This window comes from Parasteatoda tepidariorum, chromosome 8 (assembly GCF_043381705.1).
Source record: "Parasteatoda tepidariorum isolate YZ-2023 chromosome 8, CAS_Ptep_4.0, whole genome shotgun sequence".
Classification (NCBI taxonomy): domain Eukaryota; kingdom Metazoa; phylum Arthropoda; class Arachnida; order Araneae; family Theridiidae; genus Parasteatoda; species Parasteatoda tepidariorum.
This window is the reverse complement of record NC_092211.1, coordinates 68,405,027-68,419,342: the sequence shown is the minus strand read 5'-3', so window position 1 is coordinate 68,419,342 and position 14,316 is coordinate 68,405,027. Positions and strand designations below refer to the sequence as shown.

Genomic DNA, 14,316 nt, shown 5'->3' with positions numbered 1-14,316 from the left:
TATAATAACTATTTACTGGCAAAAAAAATGAATATTAATCTTGAATATAAGCTTATAAAGTATCTCTCGGGCTCTCCCTTACAAACAAATAAAATAAACTGGTTCCACCTTTGAAAATTTGATTTCCGGAAATTTTTGTGATCAATGATTTTTTGAAACGTCTGAACCTTCTATCTACGGAAACTTCCGGATCCCAAGTTAGCGAAAAATCCGGATTTTTTCCAGAGCACAATCAACACTGTTTAAAGTAACTTTCAACCCACAATAAGTAGACTGACAAATAAAATGATAATTATTCTGCAAATGATAATTATGAGCAAATGTCTCCCACTCATTTAGGTAGCTCAAAAAATCTTGAATGTGCTATTAAAAAAATTGATGCTTCTAAGAATTAAAATCCAAATATTCATAATTCATTCGATATGAAACATAATAACAGACACCAGTGAATAAAATAGTATGAAATTTCTTACTTTATAGTCAGAACTATTTGGTCTTAAGGCTGTTGTAGAGATCCTTGAGTTCATGATGTCAATTAGCTTATCTACACGCTTAATAAAAGTAATTGTTCCATCACTGTCAGCTAAAGTTTTCTGAGTGATCTTTATATAATTCCATTCCGGCAGCAACAGTAGCACTAAAAAATTAAATGAAATATTTTTTTAAAATAAAGTTATCTCTAACGATGAGAAAACTTAAAGAGATCTTAAGTTACCTGAAAAGCTAAAGCCACATTCATTTTTTGGTAAAACTTTGGCCTCACATGCTCTGGTGTCAATTTCGGACCAACTTTCAAACTATAGAATTTAGAGTTGTCACATTCAATAACAGCAACCCAGAATGATAGCTTAATAGAGAACCATCTGGTGTCTAAATTGTCATTTGATATGATAATTAGAAAATGTTTTCAGCTTTATAAACATATAAATTAATACTACCTTCCCTAGTGTTTCTTATTATATCAGCAGGTTAAAAATATATAAACATTTTCAAACTGACAAATTTTTAAATTATATACAGTTACACACTGTAAACATGAGCTCAAAAGAGCACAGAACATTTGCTTATGTTCTGATTATGTTTAGTTTTAATAAAAATTATACAGTACATATGTATACATTTTGCATTAATTATACATAATATAATTTGTTATGCAATTTCACCAGGAATTACAAATAATTCATGTTATAAAAAATTCAAGTTAAAGAGGTTCAACTAGGCTTATGGTATCAACTTATAAAACGAGGGTTCAAAAAATTGCATGTACGTAATTTACCTTTAAGTTCTTTAAAGCAACTATTATATTCCTAAAGACATTTGATTAGATGGGGAAAATCTGACAGAAACCAAAGCCTCCTAAGTTCATCACACATGTGTTGGCAGCTAACAGACTCCAAGGTAATGCCGAATTTTTTCCACATATTTCTATTCCAAGATGCCCCATCAGTTCCAACAACATCAATGAAAAAGCCTGCACGTTCCAACAGAATAATACACTCCAACAACAAGTGATGTAAAATCGATCCTGGAAAAATTTATCATAATTGTGAACATCTTTTCAATTATTGTTATGAAAGGAATAAACTAATTCACCATAATCATTAGCACAAACACAAATTTTATCAGTAGTAAAAATCAAACCAACTAAAAAATTATTGTGATGGGGCTACCTCAGGCACGTGTCTGTATAGTGTGACTAACCCAAAATTCACTGGTCGGATAAAATCAAAAGGTATATTAGTATTTGATTAAAATTGATGTATTCCATCATAATTTCCCGTTATTTGATGATAGTTTTTTCAGAAGTTATTTATCATTTTTAAGCCATTTTAACATTGTCGCTTTTCAAATTAAAAATTTTTTATACCATGTCATTACAGCGTTCAAATTTCAAACATGTTCAATTTGTCACGATTCCATCATAATTTCACATAGTTTGTCGATAGTTTTTTACCGAAAATATCCTTTTCACATGATTTTTCAAATTCTGACACTATTAATAGGATGTTATCAGGACATTCAAATTAGAGTCATTAGGCATATAGAGTCATTAGGCATATAGAGTTATTAGGCTCTTTGAGGCATTCGAATCGTAATGATTTGATAGCATCTCCATGTCATAGGATAAAAACTTTTGGCTGCATTTATAATTTTTTCAATCTTTTTCCACTAGGTTCTTTTTAAATTCCAAGTTTTTATATATGCTATAATGACACTTGAATTTCACATTAGATTCGCGATGATATCATTGTAAAATCACAAAGTTTTCCAATTATTTTATCCTTAAATTCAACATGGAAAAAAATCTGTATGGTCGTTTTCATAAAGTAAAACTTTGTAAAGGGGCCATTTTTACAGATTGGAATTTTATAAAAAAGATATTTTTACAAATTCCAATTTTGTTAATTGGCTATTTTTTAGAATTTGGTGAAGGGGCCCCCATTTTCACTAGGATCGACCCTCGATTCTTATCATTTTTGTTAAAGACAGCGCTTCTTTCGAGCAAGCCTCTGAAAAACTTCCACTACAATTTCCAGAACAATGTTCAAAAAAATTAATCACCAAATAATTTTTGATTTAATGATTGGATTTTCACTTACTAGGGCTTAATCTTAATGGTTCTAAGAGGTGACCTCAAAAAAAGCTCATTAGTTATTGCAGACTATATTACAAGTTATGAAATCAGACACAAGAAAATTTTTTCTCTGAATAAACATATCTATTTTGTTGTTGTTGACAGATTTGGTTTCCTGAATATAGGGGTAGCTGCAATTTGGTAATATGATCATGAAGGTGGTCAAAAGTTGAGACTCTTCAGGGGTCTGTCTAGGCCGAATTTAATACCATTTAGCGGTACCTTCACAAATTCAACTTTAGGAAAAACGGTAGTTTCACAAATTCAATTTTAGGAAAAACGGTAGTTTCCCAAAATACTTTTTCTTAAAATTTTATTTTTGTATCCTTCAAGAAACAATGAATCCATATTTTTACCTTATTTTTGTGTTTATTTTTTAATATAATTTTTAATTTTTCACAAATTATTTCTAAATTTTCACAAAATAGGTACCTCTCAGAAAAACCTAGACAGACCCCTGCTCTTACTGTTGGGACCTCTTACTGTCTTTTTGCTCACAATTATACATTTTGTTTATCCAAAGATAATTCTATGCAAAATAATTATAATTATTTATTATTTTATTTAATAAAAGTCAAAAATTTGATTGTCAAGCATACAATTTTTTTAAAGAATGTAATTTTAATGACAAAATACAAAATTTGAGCAAAATTGGTCAAATAATTCCTGAGAAATCGAATTTCCAAAAAGTTGTATTTTTAAAATTCGATTGCTTAGGAACTATGATGTGTCCTATTTCATACAAATTTTTTATTTTGCCAGATAAAATTACATTCCTTAAAATGGTGACAAAATTTACATAGCATTTATTTTTATTACATTCAAAGCATTATTACAAATTTTACATAGCAAAAATTTTAATAACATTTTCAGTGCATTTAACACTAATTTGATTGGCAAATAGGAAAAAAAAATCTAATTTAAAGAATAAAAAAAAAAAAAAAAAAATTTTTTNATTCCTTACAGGACATGGCTTCTTCCCCTCATTCTTACACAGGATGCAGCGAATAAACACAGACACATGCCCATGCGATGACACAGGTACCCCAAGTCACTACCTACATGACTGCCCACTAACTGAATCATACCACCTCAAAAAACCCAATGAACAAGGCAGAACGATATTTGCAGACAGTTTCAAAAACAAGCATATTATGCAAAAACTAATAAATATTCTAGCCATAACCAGGAACATCACAGACAATATGTCATAAACCTAATAATAACTTTGTAAAAATACTGGCAGCAAATACAATCACGAGGTGTCAGGACTCCAAGCAAACCATTGCTGCAGCATAAAAACACACTCTGGCCCCATCCCTGACCAGTAAACACTTGGCAGGCAGTCAGTCAACACAAGCTGTTGTCCGTGAGGCTAATAATAATAATAATAATAAATAAATAAATAAAACCTACAAGCTCGATCTCCACACAATAATACACTTATTTATATCATGATGATCCACCAAAACACTGCATCAACTACTACTACTCATAATAAAAATAGGTAAAACCCACAACACAACATAAACAAAACATACGTATCACACAATCAACCACGGACTGGCTCACAATAGCAGCCAACGTGACTGATCACCACGCACGCCACACCACTGTCCCTGCTCCCAGTCCCCGGGGACAGACAGTGAGTTCGGAGCTTTTCAGCTACCCGTGATGGCCATTTATGTTAAATGTAAAAAAAAAATAAATAAATAAATAAATTTTAAAAAAAATAATAAATAAATAAATAAAATAAAAAATACCTGTGACGTGACTAGCTATTTTATATTGTACTGTTATTGTCGATGTCCATCCTTTGAGTCTGTAATGTAACGCTGCTAGTTTATCTATGTAAAATTAAATTGTCGCTACAAGGCCGGGATAGCCTGGTCAGTGGGGTGCCGGGCCCATGTCCAAGAGTTCGTGGGTTCGGTTCCCGCCGGTCAAAGACTCCCCGTGTAGTAAATGGTGACTGATGCACGTTAAATCTGTCGAGTCTCAAAGTCCTCCATGTTCCCATAACAAATCAATACCTCTGGGGGTACCGATCCAGGAGTGTCCTTGTCTTCTAGATTGGTTCAAAATTACAAGGCTACGGCGTTGAACATTAGAAGTCGTAAACCCAAAAATTGGGTCGACTGTTCAACGGCAGTCATAAAATAAAATAAATCTTTTCCACTAGGTTCTTATTAAATTCCAAGCTTTTAAATATGCTATAATGACACTTGAATTTCACATTAGATTTGCGATGGTATCATTGCAAAATCACAAAGTTTTCCAATTATTTTATCCTTAAATTCCACAAGGAAAAAAATCTGTACAGTCATTTTTATAAAGTAAAACTTTGTAAAGGGGCCATTTTTACAGATTGGAATTTTATAAAAATGATATTTTTACAAATTTGAATTTTGTTAATTGGCTAATTCTTAGAATTTTGTGAAGGGACCCCCATTTTCACTTGAATCGACCCTTGGTTCTCACCAATTTTGCTAAAGGCAATGCTTCTTTCGAGCAAGCCTCTGAAAAACTTCCTTTACAATGTTCAAAAAAATGAATCACCAAATAATTTTTGATTTAATGATCGGTTTTTAATTTAATAGGGCTTAATCTTAATGGTTCTAAGAGGTGACCTCAAAAAATGCTAATTAGTTAATGCAGACTATATTACAAGTTATGAAATCAGACAAGAGAACATTTTTTCTCTGAATAAACATACTTTTTTTTTTTTGCTGACAGATTTGGTTTCCTGAATATAGGGGTAGCTGCAATTTGGTAAATATGGTCCCAAAATTATGGTCAAGAAAGTGGTCAAAAGTTGGGATCTCTTAATGTTAATTTTACTTTTTGCACACAATTATACAATTTGTTTATCCAAAGATAATTCTATGCAAAATAATTATAATTATTTATTATTTCATTTAATAAAAGTCAAAAATTTGAATTGTCAAGCATACAATTTTTTTAAAGAGTGTAATTTTCATGACAAAATACAAAATTTTAGCAAAATTGGTCAAATAATTCCTGAGAAATCAAATTTCAAAAAAGTTGTATTTTTAAAATTTGATTGCTTAGGAACTATGATGTTTCCTATTTCATACAATTTTTTTATTTTGCCAGATAAAATTACGTTCTTTAAAATGGTGACAAAATTTACATAGCATTTATTTTTATTACATTCAAAGGATTATTACAAATTTTACTTAGCAATAATTTCCTAAACATTTTTAATACATTTTACACTAATTTGATTGGCAAACAGAAAAAAAAATCCAATTTAAATAATTAAAAAAAAAAATTATTTTTAATTATTTATATATTTTTTGGACATTTATTATATTTTCAACCTTGCTCTTGAACATAATACTACATAAAGTAAAAATACGAAAAAAAGACCCTGACACGAAAAATACATATTTATTATTGCACTGAAAGTTAAAATAGTTAGAACTTTAAATGTTATCTTATATAACAGAATTTTAACAAAATTATTGTCTCTCATACACATAACATATTCTTCAGAATATATCAGTCCACTACTTTCATAACATCATAATCATAGAGACTTATTCTGCTATATACAACTAAATTTTTAAAAAATAAATGAATAAAAAATTTTAAATACAGAATAGAATATTTTAGACACCATGACAAAAAGGATTTATAGATTCCTGTAGATGTAAGGGGAATTGAGGTTAGTTTGTCAACTTTTTAACTCTTTAAAAAATTATCCATATATACGTATAGTTCAATTATTTTTTTAACAAGACGAATTTCTTTCTTCTCAGCACTCATGATTTTTACGTTCGCGCTTTTATAGCGACTTATAGAAAGCGGAGAAATAAATAATTTTAGACAGCTATAAAATTTAATTGGAATTAATTCCTGATCTCACAATGTTGGATGTAGCTGAACATACAGCCCGTGCAACTGCTGTGCATACAGCTAATGTTTTTAATGTCATCAATAAATATAAATATAGAGCAAGAAGAAAAATAATGAAGTTTAACCACGAAAAGATTGACAATTTTGATAAAAATGGATCACAGAAAGAATGAACTCGAAGAGTATAACTCAAAGTCATTCTCTGGGATACCTCTGTGTTTTTTATATATAAAAAAAAAAATAGCTAATTTAAAATCTATTTGGTGCCTTGGTGATCGCACTTGATTCTAAAGATCAAATCCTGAAACAGAAATATCCCCCAAAAATGCCAACTGCTCCAGATTTGACAAACTATTTTAAAAACCATGAACAGAACTACGAAATAAAATTTGCTCATTTTTGGTTAATTTTACACAAAAATCGGTTGTTATTTATATAAAAAATTTATAACAACAATACTTTTATTTCATTATTAATATAAAGTTCTGTCAACAAATCAATAATGTTAAATTTCATGACTGCATTTTTCATTACCATTTTATTTATTTCCTTTTACAATATAGATTAATATAAAGTTAATCAATCAGTCATAATTAATAAAAATTTATAACCGATTCAAATAAAATCATTTTATAAATTCAATATTTAATCCTAATAAGTTTATGAAAAAATTATTTATTAAATAATTTCACTTTATTCTGCATCGAGCATGTTTTCATAACAAACAGAATAAGTCGTCTCTTGTTCTTTATTATCGTAAGTCTTTAAAATAAAATATTCAAAGAAAATCCTCAAAAGTGACTAACCCAGACAAAATTCTGGTAACCACTATGGTAATATTTGGTCTATCATTTCCGTAAATGCACTATAGAGCTGCATTAGACTATTGGTCATGGTCTGGATTTTATCATTACTCTCCATTTGCATGCGACCGGATATCATTATATAAACTAGAATCAGCCTTTTCACTTTCAAATCTCATAGCAAACGTAATTCAGTGAGGACAATTTTTATTTAAGTCAAAATTCAGACAATGTGATGATTGGTTATTTTTCATCTCATCGTTATTTTTTATTTACAGAAAAAATGGGTTCTTAACTCCAAAAATTGCGTAAATTTGAAAAGACTTTTTCAGGTTAGTAGTATTGACTTCAGAAGACTGCTTTGTTACATTGATTAACACGTTAAATTAATGCTTTGTTATAGTTTCAAAAAATCTTTTTACATGCAAATACAAATCAGGAGATATTTCTATATCATATCCTCCTAAACGATATTGTTTTTAAATGCTCCACAGCCTAGTAGTTATACTTGCAATAAATAGAATATTTCTAATTTCAGTTGGCACAAACAGATATCGGTAAGGAAAGATTCCCTCTAGACAGGTTTTTGTTATTAAAAAAGATAAAAATAGTATTAATGGATATACTGAAAATAAAAATAGCATGGTAACAGTTCCCTCAAATACAGAAAACTATTAGATAAATCTAATTTGCTAGTATCAAAAATACAGATCAACTGGAATTGTATCGTTAATGGTAGAAAAAACGTTGAATGGTTTTCTATTATTTAATTTCTCGTTCTTACCACCCACTTTTATACAAACTTTTTTTATAATAAACAAAAATAATATATGTTGAACGTAACAGTAGCTGGTTATTTGCAAGATACGGTGCATTTCAAAATTAGTCTTGAATACTAAAAGCTAAATGCATAAGCAATAAAGAATTTAACATTTTAGCAATTAATTATTAGAGAAAATTTCTAAAAATAGAAATACTTGCATTTGTAATTTCCTTACCACAACAATTTAACTTGAAACTGTCAAATTTATTGAAATATAAATAAGATTGTTTGTTTTGATTTGAATGGATGTCCATAGATTCTAAAATGTCCATATATTTCTCACTGGAACATTTTTCTGATGCAGGCCTAATTTGTAATTTAACCATAAGAGGGCGCGGCAGCAAAAATTACAAATATTGCAATTAGTTTTCGCATTAAATAAAAATAATTTCAAAATTTTATTTAAAAAGAAAAGGAATAATATAAATATTAGAATAAGAGACAGCAAAAAATTTGCAGCTATTCTTAAGGAATTATAATATTGCACTGAAAAAATCTGAAAAACAAATACTATCTTTTATAGCTGTTGAACTACAGAATGTTCAAACAATAAAAACGTAAACTGAATAAATTTGTGCAAATCTTTTTCAATTTACGATATTACGCTCCAAAAATTTACATTTTGAAATAACCTATAAACAACTCCACTCTTCAGAAATTGTTGTGACATTTAAAGCGCGGTATGATTTTGTTCTATTAAATAGGTGTTTTGAAATTATTAAATTTCTAGTGATTTTATTCTTAATTCTTTAATAGAATTTGCTTTTCAAGCAACAATACAGATGGCTGAAAATAAGGAATTAAATCCCGGCACTGCTTCACACGAGCTTGATGAAAATAAAAACCCTTCGTCGTTAAACATTTGTCCCTCATTTAATATGGTTAATAACAGTTTTAATTTTGAATCAGATAAAAAATGTCCTGGACCCGAATCCCCATGTTCTCCTGCTGATACTTTGTTACCCGTTGGTCTCTCGACTTCGCAAAAAAATGCTTTGGTTGATAGTGGATTTCATTGTGAAAATTTGGAAAAAATTACGCCGGAATTAGTTAAGAGTTTCTGTGAGTCAGTGGACAACGAGTTTGCTAATGGCGTGTGCGAAGAAAAACAAGTTTCTACTACTCCTGGCACTTCAATTCGTACAACTAGTGATAGTTTAAACGACTCTAAAGATGCGAGTTTAAATACATCTACTAATATTACTCTTATGTTTGAACGTCTTACATTGAACTCTGCAGGAAATGCTCAATCTGCAGAATTAAGTGCCTTACCTAATGATCTGGCACCTACTGAAACCTCATGTAACCTACCAATGCCAACTGAAGTGCCATTAAATGATAATTTACAGCTTACCAATCTATCTAAAGTGGATGTTAATTCAAATGGATCGAATACTAAAACTCTTAATATTTCAGCGTCACCTGATAAAAATGTGCCGCAACTTCATCTGCCTGATCTAAATTATGTTCCTAACATGGAAAATATAGTGCTGCCTGATGAATCATTTAATTGTTCCAATCCAGTTAATGTATCTATGAATACTAATGTTGAAAGTTTAGATACAAATGCATCTGATATAAATAATTCTATTTTTACTAAAACTTCTCTTGATGATGTTTTTAAATGTCCTTTACCAGTGCCTGAATCCAGCAATGTGCCTAATGATTTTAATACCTCTCTTGATAATTCGTTCCCAGTTGAACCTGATGACAATCTTGAGGGAGAAGAGTTTCAAGATGCTGTCCAGTTCTTTAAAGATCCGTCCTCATTCCAAGTCTTAGAAGATATTAAAACTTCTGATATAAGTATGCCCAGAGACTCACTTTATATGACTTTTGATCCATTGTATAAAAGAGTTATACAACCTACTGATGTTGAATCTGTGGACATGAAAGAAAAAGATAATGCTTATTTTGGTAAAGTAACTGTAAAGGAGGAAATTTGTGATGCGAATATTGCCGCAAATAATCACTTAATGAGCAAACATGCTCGTGAATCTCTTGGTATAAATTTAGTATCCTTTGATTCGCCCATTAAAATTAATTCCAATACGGATTCTAAAGAAGATATTGTTGAAAATGATCAGTCTTTGATAAACAAACAGTCTTCTCTTAATTTTGGCTCTGAATCCCTTGGTATCAAATTAGAAGATTCACCTATGAAGAATTCTTCAGATACATGTTCTGAAAAATTTGGAGATTTGACCAAAGACTCCTTAAAAGAAGGAATTAGTAAGGTTGAAAATATGCAGCAGTTTGTGAACAAACGTGCTCAAGAACCACTTGGTATCAATTTGGTGTCTTTTGATTCACCAAGAAGGAATAATCCTGATGGTAATACTGAAAATGAAAGTGAGACAAATAAGATGCCTGTAAAAGAAGAAATTTGCAGTTCAAATGAAGTTGAAAATGATCAGCATGAAGTAAACAAACCTGCGACTGGTGTCCCTGCCGACCAAGACACGCTTGATAGCAAGTTGGAATCTGATTCACCTGTAAAGGGTAGTTCAGAAAAAAATTCTGAAAAAGTTAGTGATGATAAAGACAACATATTTGTAGAGAAAGAAATTTTAGATGGAAATCAGCAGATTGTAAAGAAACACCTCACTCGAGAGTCACTGAGTGGTAATTTGTTGTCATTCGATTCACCCATTAAATGTAATTTTGAAAATGTAAAAACTTCAGAAAATGAGCAAAAGCTTCATACAGACGAAGAATTTCAACAGGCCTTGAAAATTTATGAACTCACCATGCAAGAAGCATATTTAAAGAAACAAAAAGAACTCGAGGAAGAAGCTTTAAAACAAGGAAGCGAGAATGTTAACAAATTGAATCAAATTACCAAGTTGTGTAAGATTCTCCTTGACACTATGTCTGATTTAGAATCCATAGCCTCGGAACAGAATGTCAAAATTGGTGAATTATCATCGAGAAATAAATATCTCGAATCAGAAAATCAAGAGCTTACCACTAATCTTAAAACCACTACAGAAGATTTTCAAAGTGTGGAGCACACTTTTTCTGATTTTCACAAGCGCTACGTCCAGTGTAAAGACATGTTAAAAACATACAAAGACAACGAAGATCAATTAAAAACGCATATTGAAAATCTGACTAAAAGACTTGAAGAAGAGGAACAGCTAAATGCAACGTTAAAAGTGAAAATGGGTGAAATGGTTGATAAAGCTAATGCTGAAGTTGCTTCTGCTAAAAAAGGCGGTGATGCTCAACTTGCAGTCCTTAATGCTCAGTTAAAGAAATCTGAACTTAAAGTGTCATCTTTGGAAAACGATTTAAGTCAAGCTCGAATTGAAAATTATAAGCTGAGCGGTATATGTGATGAGCTTATGGCAAAAGTTAGTGAGGCATAAATTTTGATAAATACATTTTATATTACATATCTTTAAAACCAAAACTTAAGGGATTTTCTGACATTTTATTATCCATTTCTATTAAAGTTTAAAGAACAAAATGTTAAATATTTTAAATGTTCACATTTTGTAGTAAAAGTTAATGAAACATAATTTTTAGTAGGCATAATTTGCAATATATCTCTAAAACAAATATTCATTTTCTTTATAGTACTCTTTACATATTTTATGCTTGTTCTAAATATTATGAAATATTTTTTTGCTATTGCACCTTAGATGTACTAGAATGTTTAAGTATTGTATTTTATTTACCTTATGCATTTTTAGGACCACAATTGTGTGCCATATGAGGGATTGTTATTTTCAATTTGAATTGCAGTTATGCATATTATTTGTAAAAAATATTTTTATGTGTACATAGTTTGATTCACGATTTATTATCACAATATTCTCAATTTATATAATTTGCTGTTTGTGTTTGACAGCTGCATGTAAAAATAAAATTTTCTAAAGATTATAAAAAAATTTCAATAAATTTATAGTTTTATTTTTGTTGTTGGTTATTTAAATACATTATCGGGTATTTTAAAATTTTTACAAACATTTCTTTTTTGTTGTTTTACCTTTCAACCTTTTACTAAATTAAAAATTCACTAACTTGCTTTTATGAAAGTTAACCAGTTTTTATTCTAGTGAATTACAACAAACTAACATCGAAAAGTTGACTCTTAAATATCCCTGTTTTCATATTTCAGAGCAAATATATTTAAGTTTTTATGATGTGAATTAAACACATTACCAAAATTTAACTTAATTGATTGATTCGAATTTAAAATTTATTCAAATCTCAAATTTATAATTATTTTTAACTCTTTCGATTTTTAATTAAAGTTTCTAAGAAATGAAAAATCTTTATAAATATTATAACTTGTAGTATAACTTTTAATTAATTTAAAATTTGCTAGGTTAATATATTTAGTTCATTTGCATTAACTTAAAAAAAAAAATGGCCCATTTAAAATAAAAAGAAAGTGACAAAACATTTTTTATTTGTTCTGTAAAGATTTTAGTTCTGCACCAATAATGTGTAATAATTTTTCAAATACCTATTTTTTTTTCTTCTTTCCTTTCATTATTTATAGTTATATAAAAAATTTAGGAAGGTTATATAAAAATTTCAAGTAAGTAAAATTTAAAAAAACAAAATTTTTAACAGAAATTATCAACTCTTCCATAACTTATATTAAAAATAAAATATTGAATTATTTCAGGTATCTATTTAAGTTATGAAATGTAAAAAATAATGTATTATCATTATTAGTATAAAAGTAACTTTCTTAATGAATTTCATTTCATAGGTTATTTGTGAAAAAACCTAGAATTTAAGTTGTACTCATATTTGTGAAATTATTTTATGTGTAGGTAGAAAGAAGCTAAATAATTTGGTCTAATAAAACTTTTTAAGTTAATATTATTTGTAGCCATTTCCTTTCAATTTCAGAATTGATTTAAATTATTTTATTCAATGGATTATAGTTTTACTTTTTTAAAGTAATTTACCAAAATTAATTTCAATTTCTACAAGGTTGTTTGTTTAAATCATTGTTTATATTTATATAAAACAGGATTGTTCTTTTATTTAATCCTCTGGCGGCTTAGCAAATGGGAGAATATTTCTTCCCTATACACTAATTCCCTATCTATTAACATGGGAAAACTGGTTTTGCTATGCGGAGAAGACTGCTGGTTAAATTACGACTTTTTATGTGCAGAACCATCAGTCGATTAAACAGTTCTCTTTTTTAAACGAAAGGTTAAAAAATATTTTACACCTTAACTTTTGAGTAATAACTATTAACGTTTTTAATAAACAACTAAAAATCATACGCTTTTGTTCCATAAATATGCTAATGTGATATGAAAGAATTATTGGAGATTTTGAGTTTGTCGATATATTACTTTACGACTATACTTAGCATGATAGTAAAATTTTAATATCAAGATGTTTTATTAGAAATACACATAAAAGAGTTATTTCTCTATTACCCTGTCAGACCTGTACGAGAAGTAATGCAGCAGAACAGTGAACGTCATAGATTTATTTTTGCCTTGCTGGCAAAAATGAGTAAATACAAATGTTTAATTGTAAACTTTTCTGATAAATTTTAAACTTATTCTAGAGTATTGCAAATCAAGAGAGATATTTTTCTTTTTTATACCAATTACTATTCCATTAAATAAAATTGTTAAGTAAGCAAAAAAAATTAACTGCAATAAATTTAAATTGATGGAGATAACCACACCTAGACATCAAGAAGCATTCAGAAATTTTTTGTATGCTCAATTTTACAGAAATTTAGTTATTAAACGGTGCACTTTTTGAAATGTAATATAAAATATTCTTCTATATATATTCTTGAAGACTAGCAATGGTAGGTACTTAAGGTATGTATGTAAAAAAAGTGATAATTTATATATGCTACTTAGGAAGCTATTTTCTCTTCGAAAATATTAGGAAAAATTTACCCCTTGTTTAAAAATATTTGCAGCTAAATTAGATTTTAATAATAGACCTCCATATTCCAAGGTTCACTTTGTATGTTTTAAAAATGTTATTTTATTAAAACCTTTTTTTAATAGAGTTTTATTCATATATTTTACCATTAAGTATAAGGTGTTATAATTAATGATTATTATTATTTTTAAAAAAAATTTAAATTCAGTTCTTAATATGATACTCAACATAAATCAGAAAAATTTAATGAAATTTTATACCCATCTACTTTAATACATTTTCTAATT

The 14,316-nt window shown here is 28.8% G+C and overlaps 1 protein-coding gene across 1 annotated transcript; it reads left to right on the top strand.

Moving 5' to 3' along the window:
* The first annotated feature begins 8,668 nt into the window (after positions 1 to 8,668).
* LOC107443621 (putative leucine-rich repeat-containing protein DDB_G0290503) lies at positions 8,669 to 12,061 on the top strand. The gene has a single exon (XM_016057550.4). The coding sequence runs from the start codon at positions 8,926 to 8,928 to the stop codon at positions 11,512 to 11,514; it is 2,589 nt and encodes an 862-aa protein (XP_015913036.2). The 5' UTR covers positions 8,669 to 8,925; the 3' UTR covers positions 11,515 to 12,061.
* The last annotated feature ends 2,255 nt before the right edge of the window (positions 12,062 to 14,316 follow it).

Bases quoted from the DNA above. Each gene is read 5' to 3' on its own strand.
- LOC107443621 (XM_016057550.4), top strand. From the start codon at position 8,926: ATGGCTGAAAATAAGGAATTAAATCCCGGCACTGCTTCACACGAGCTT.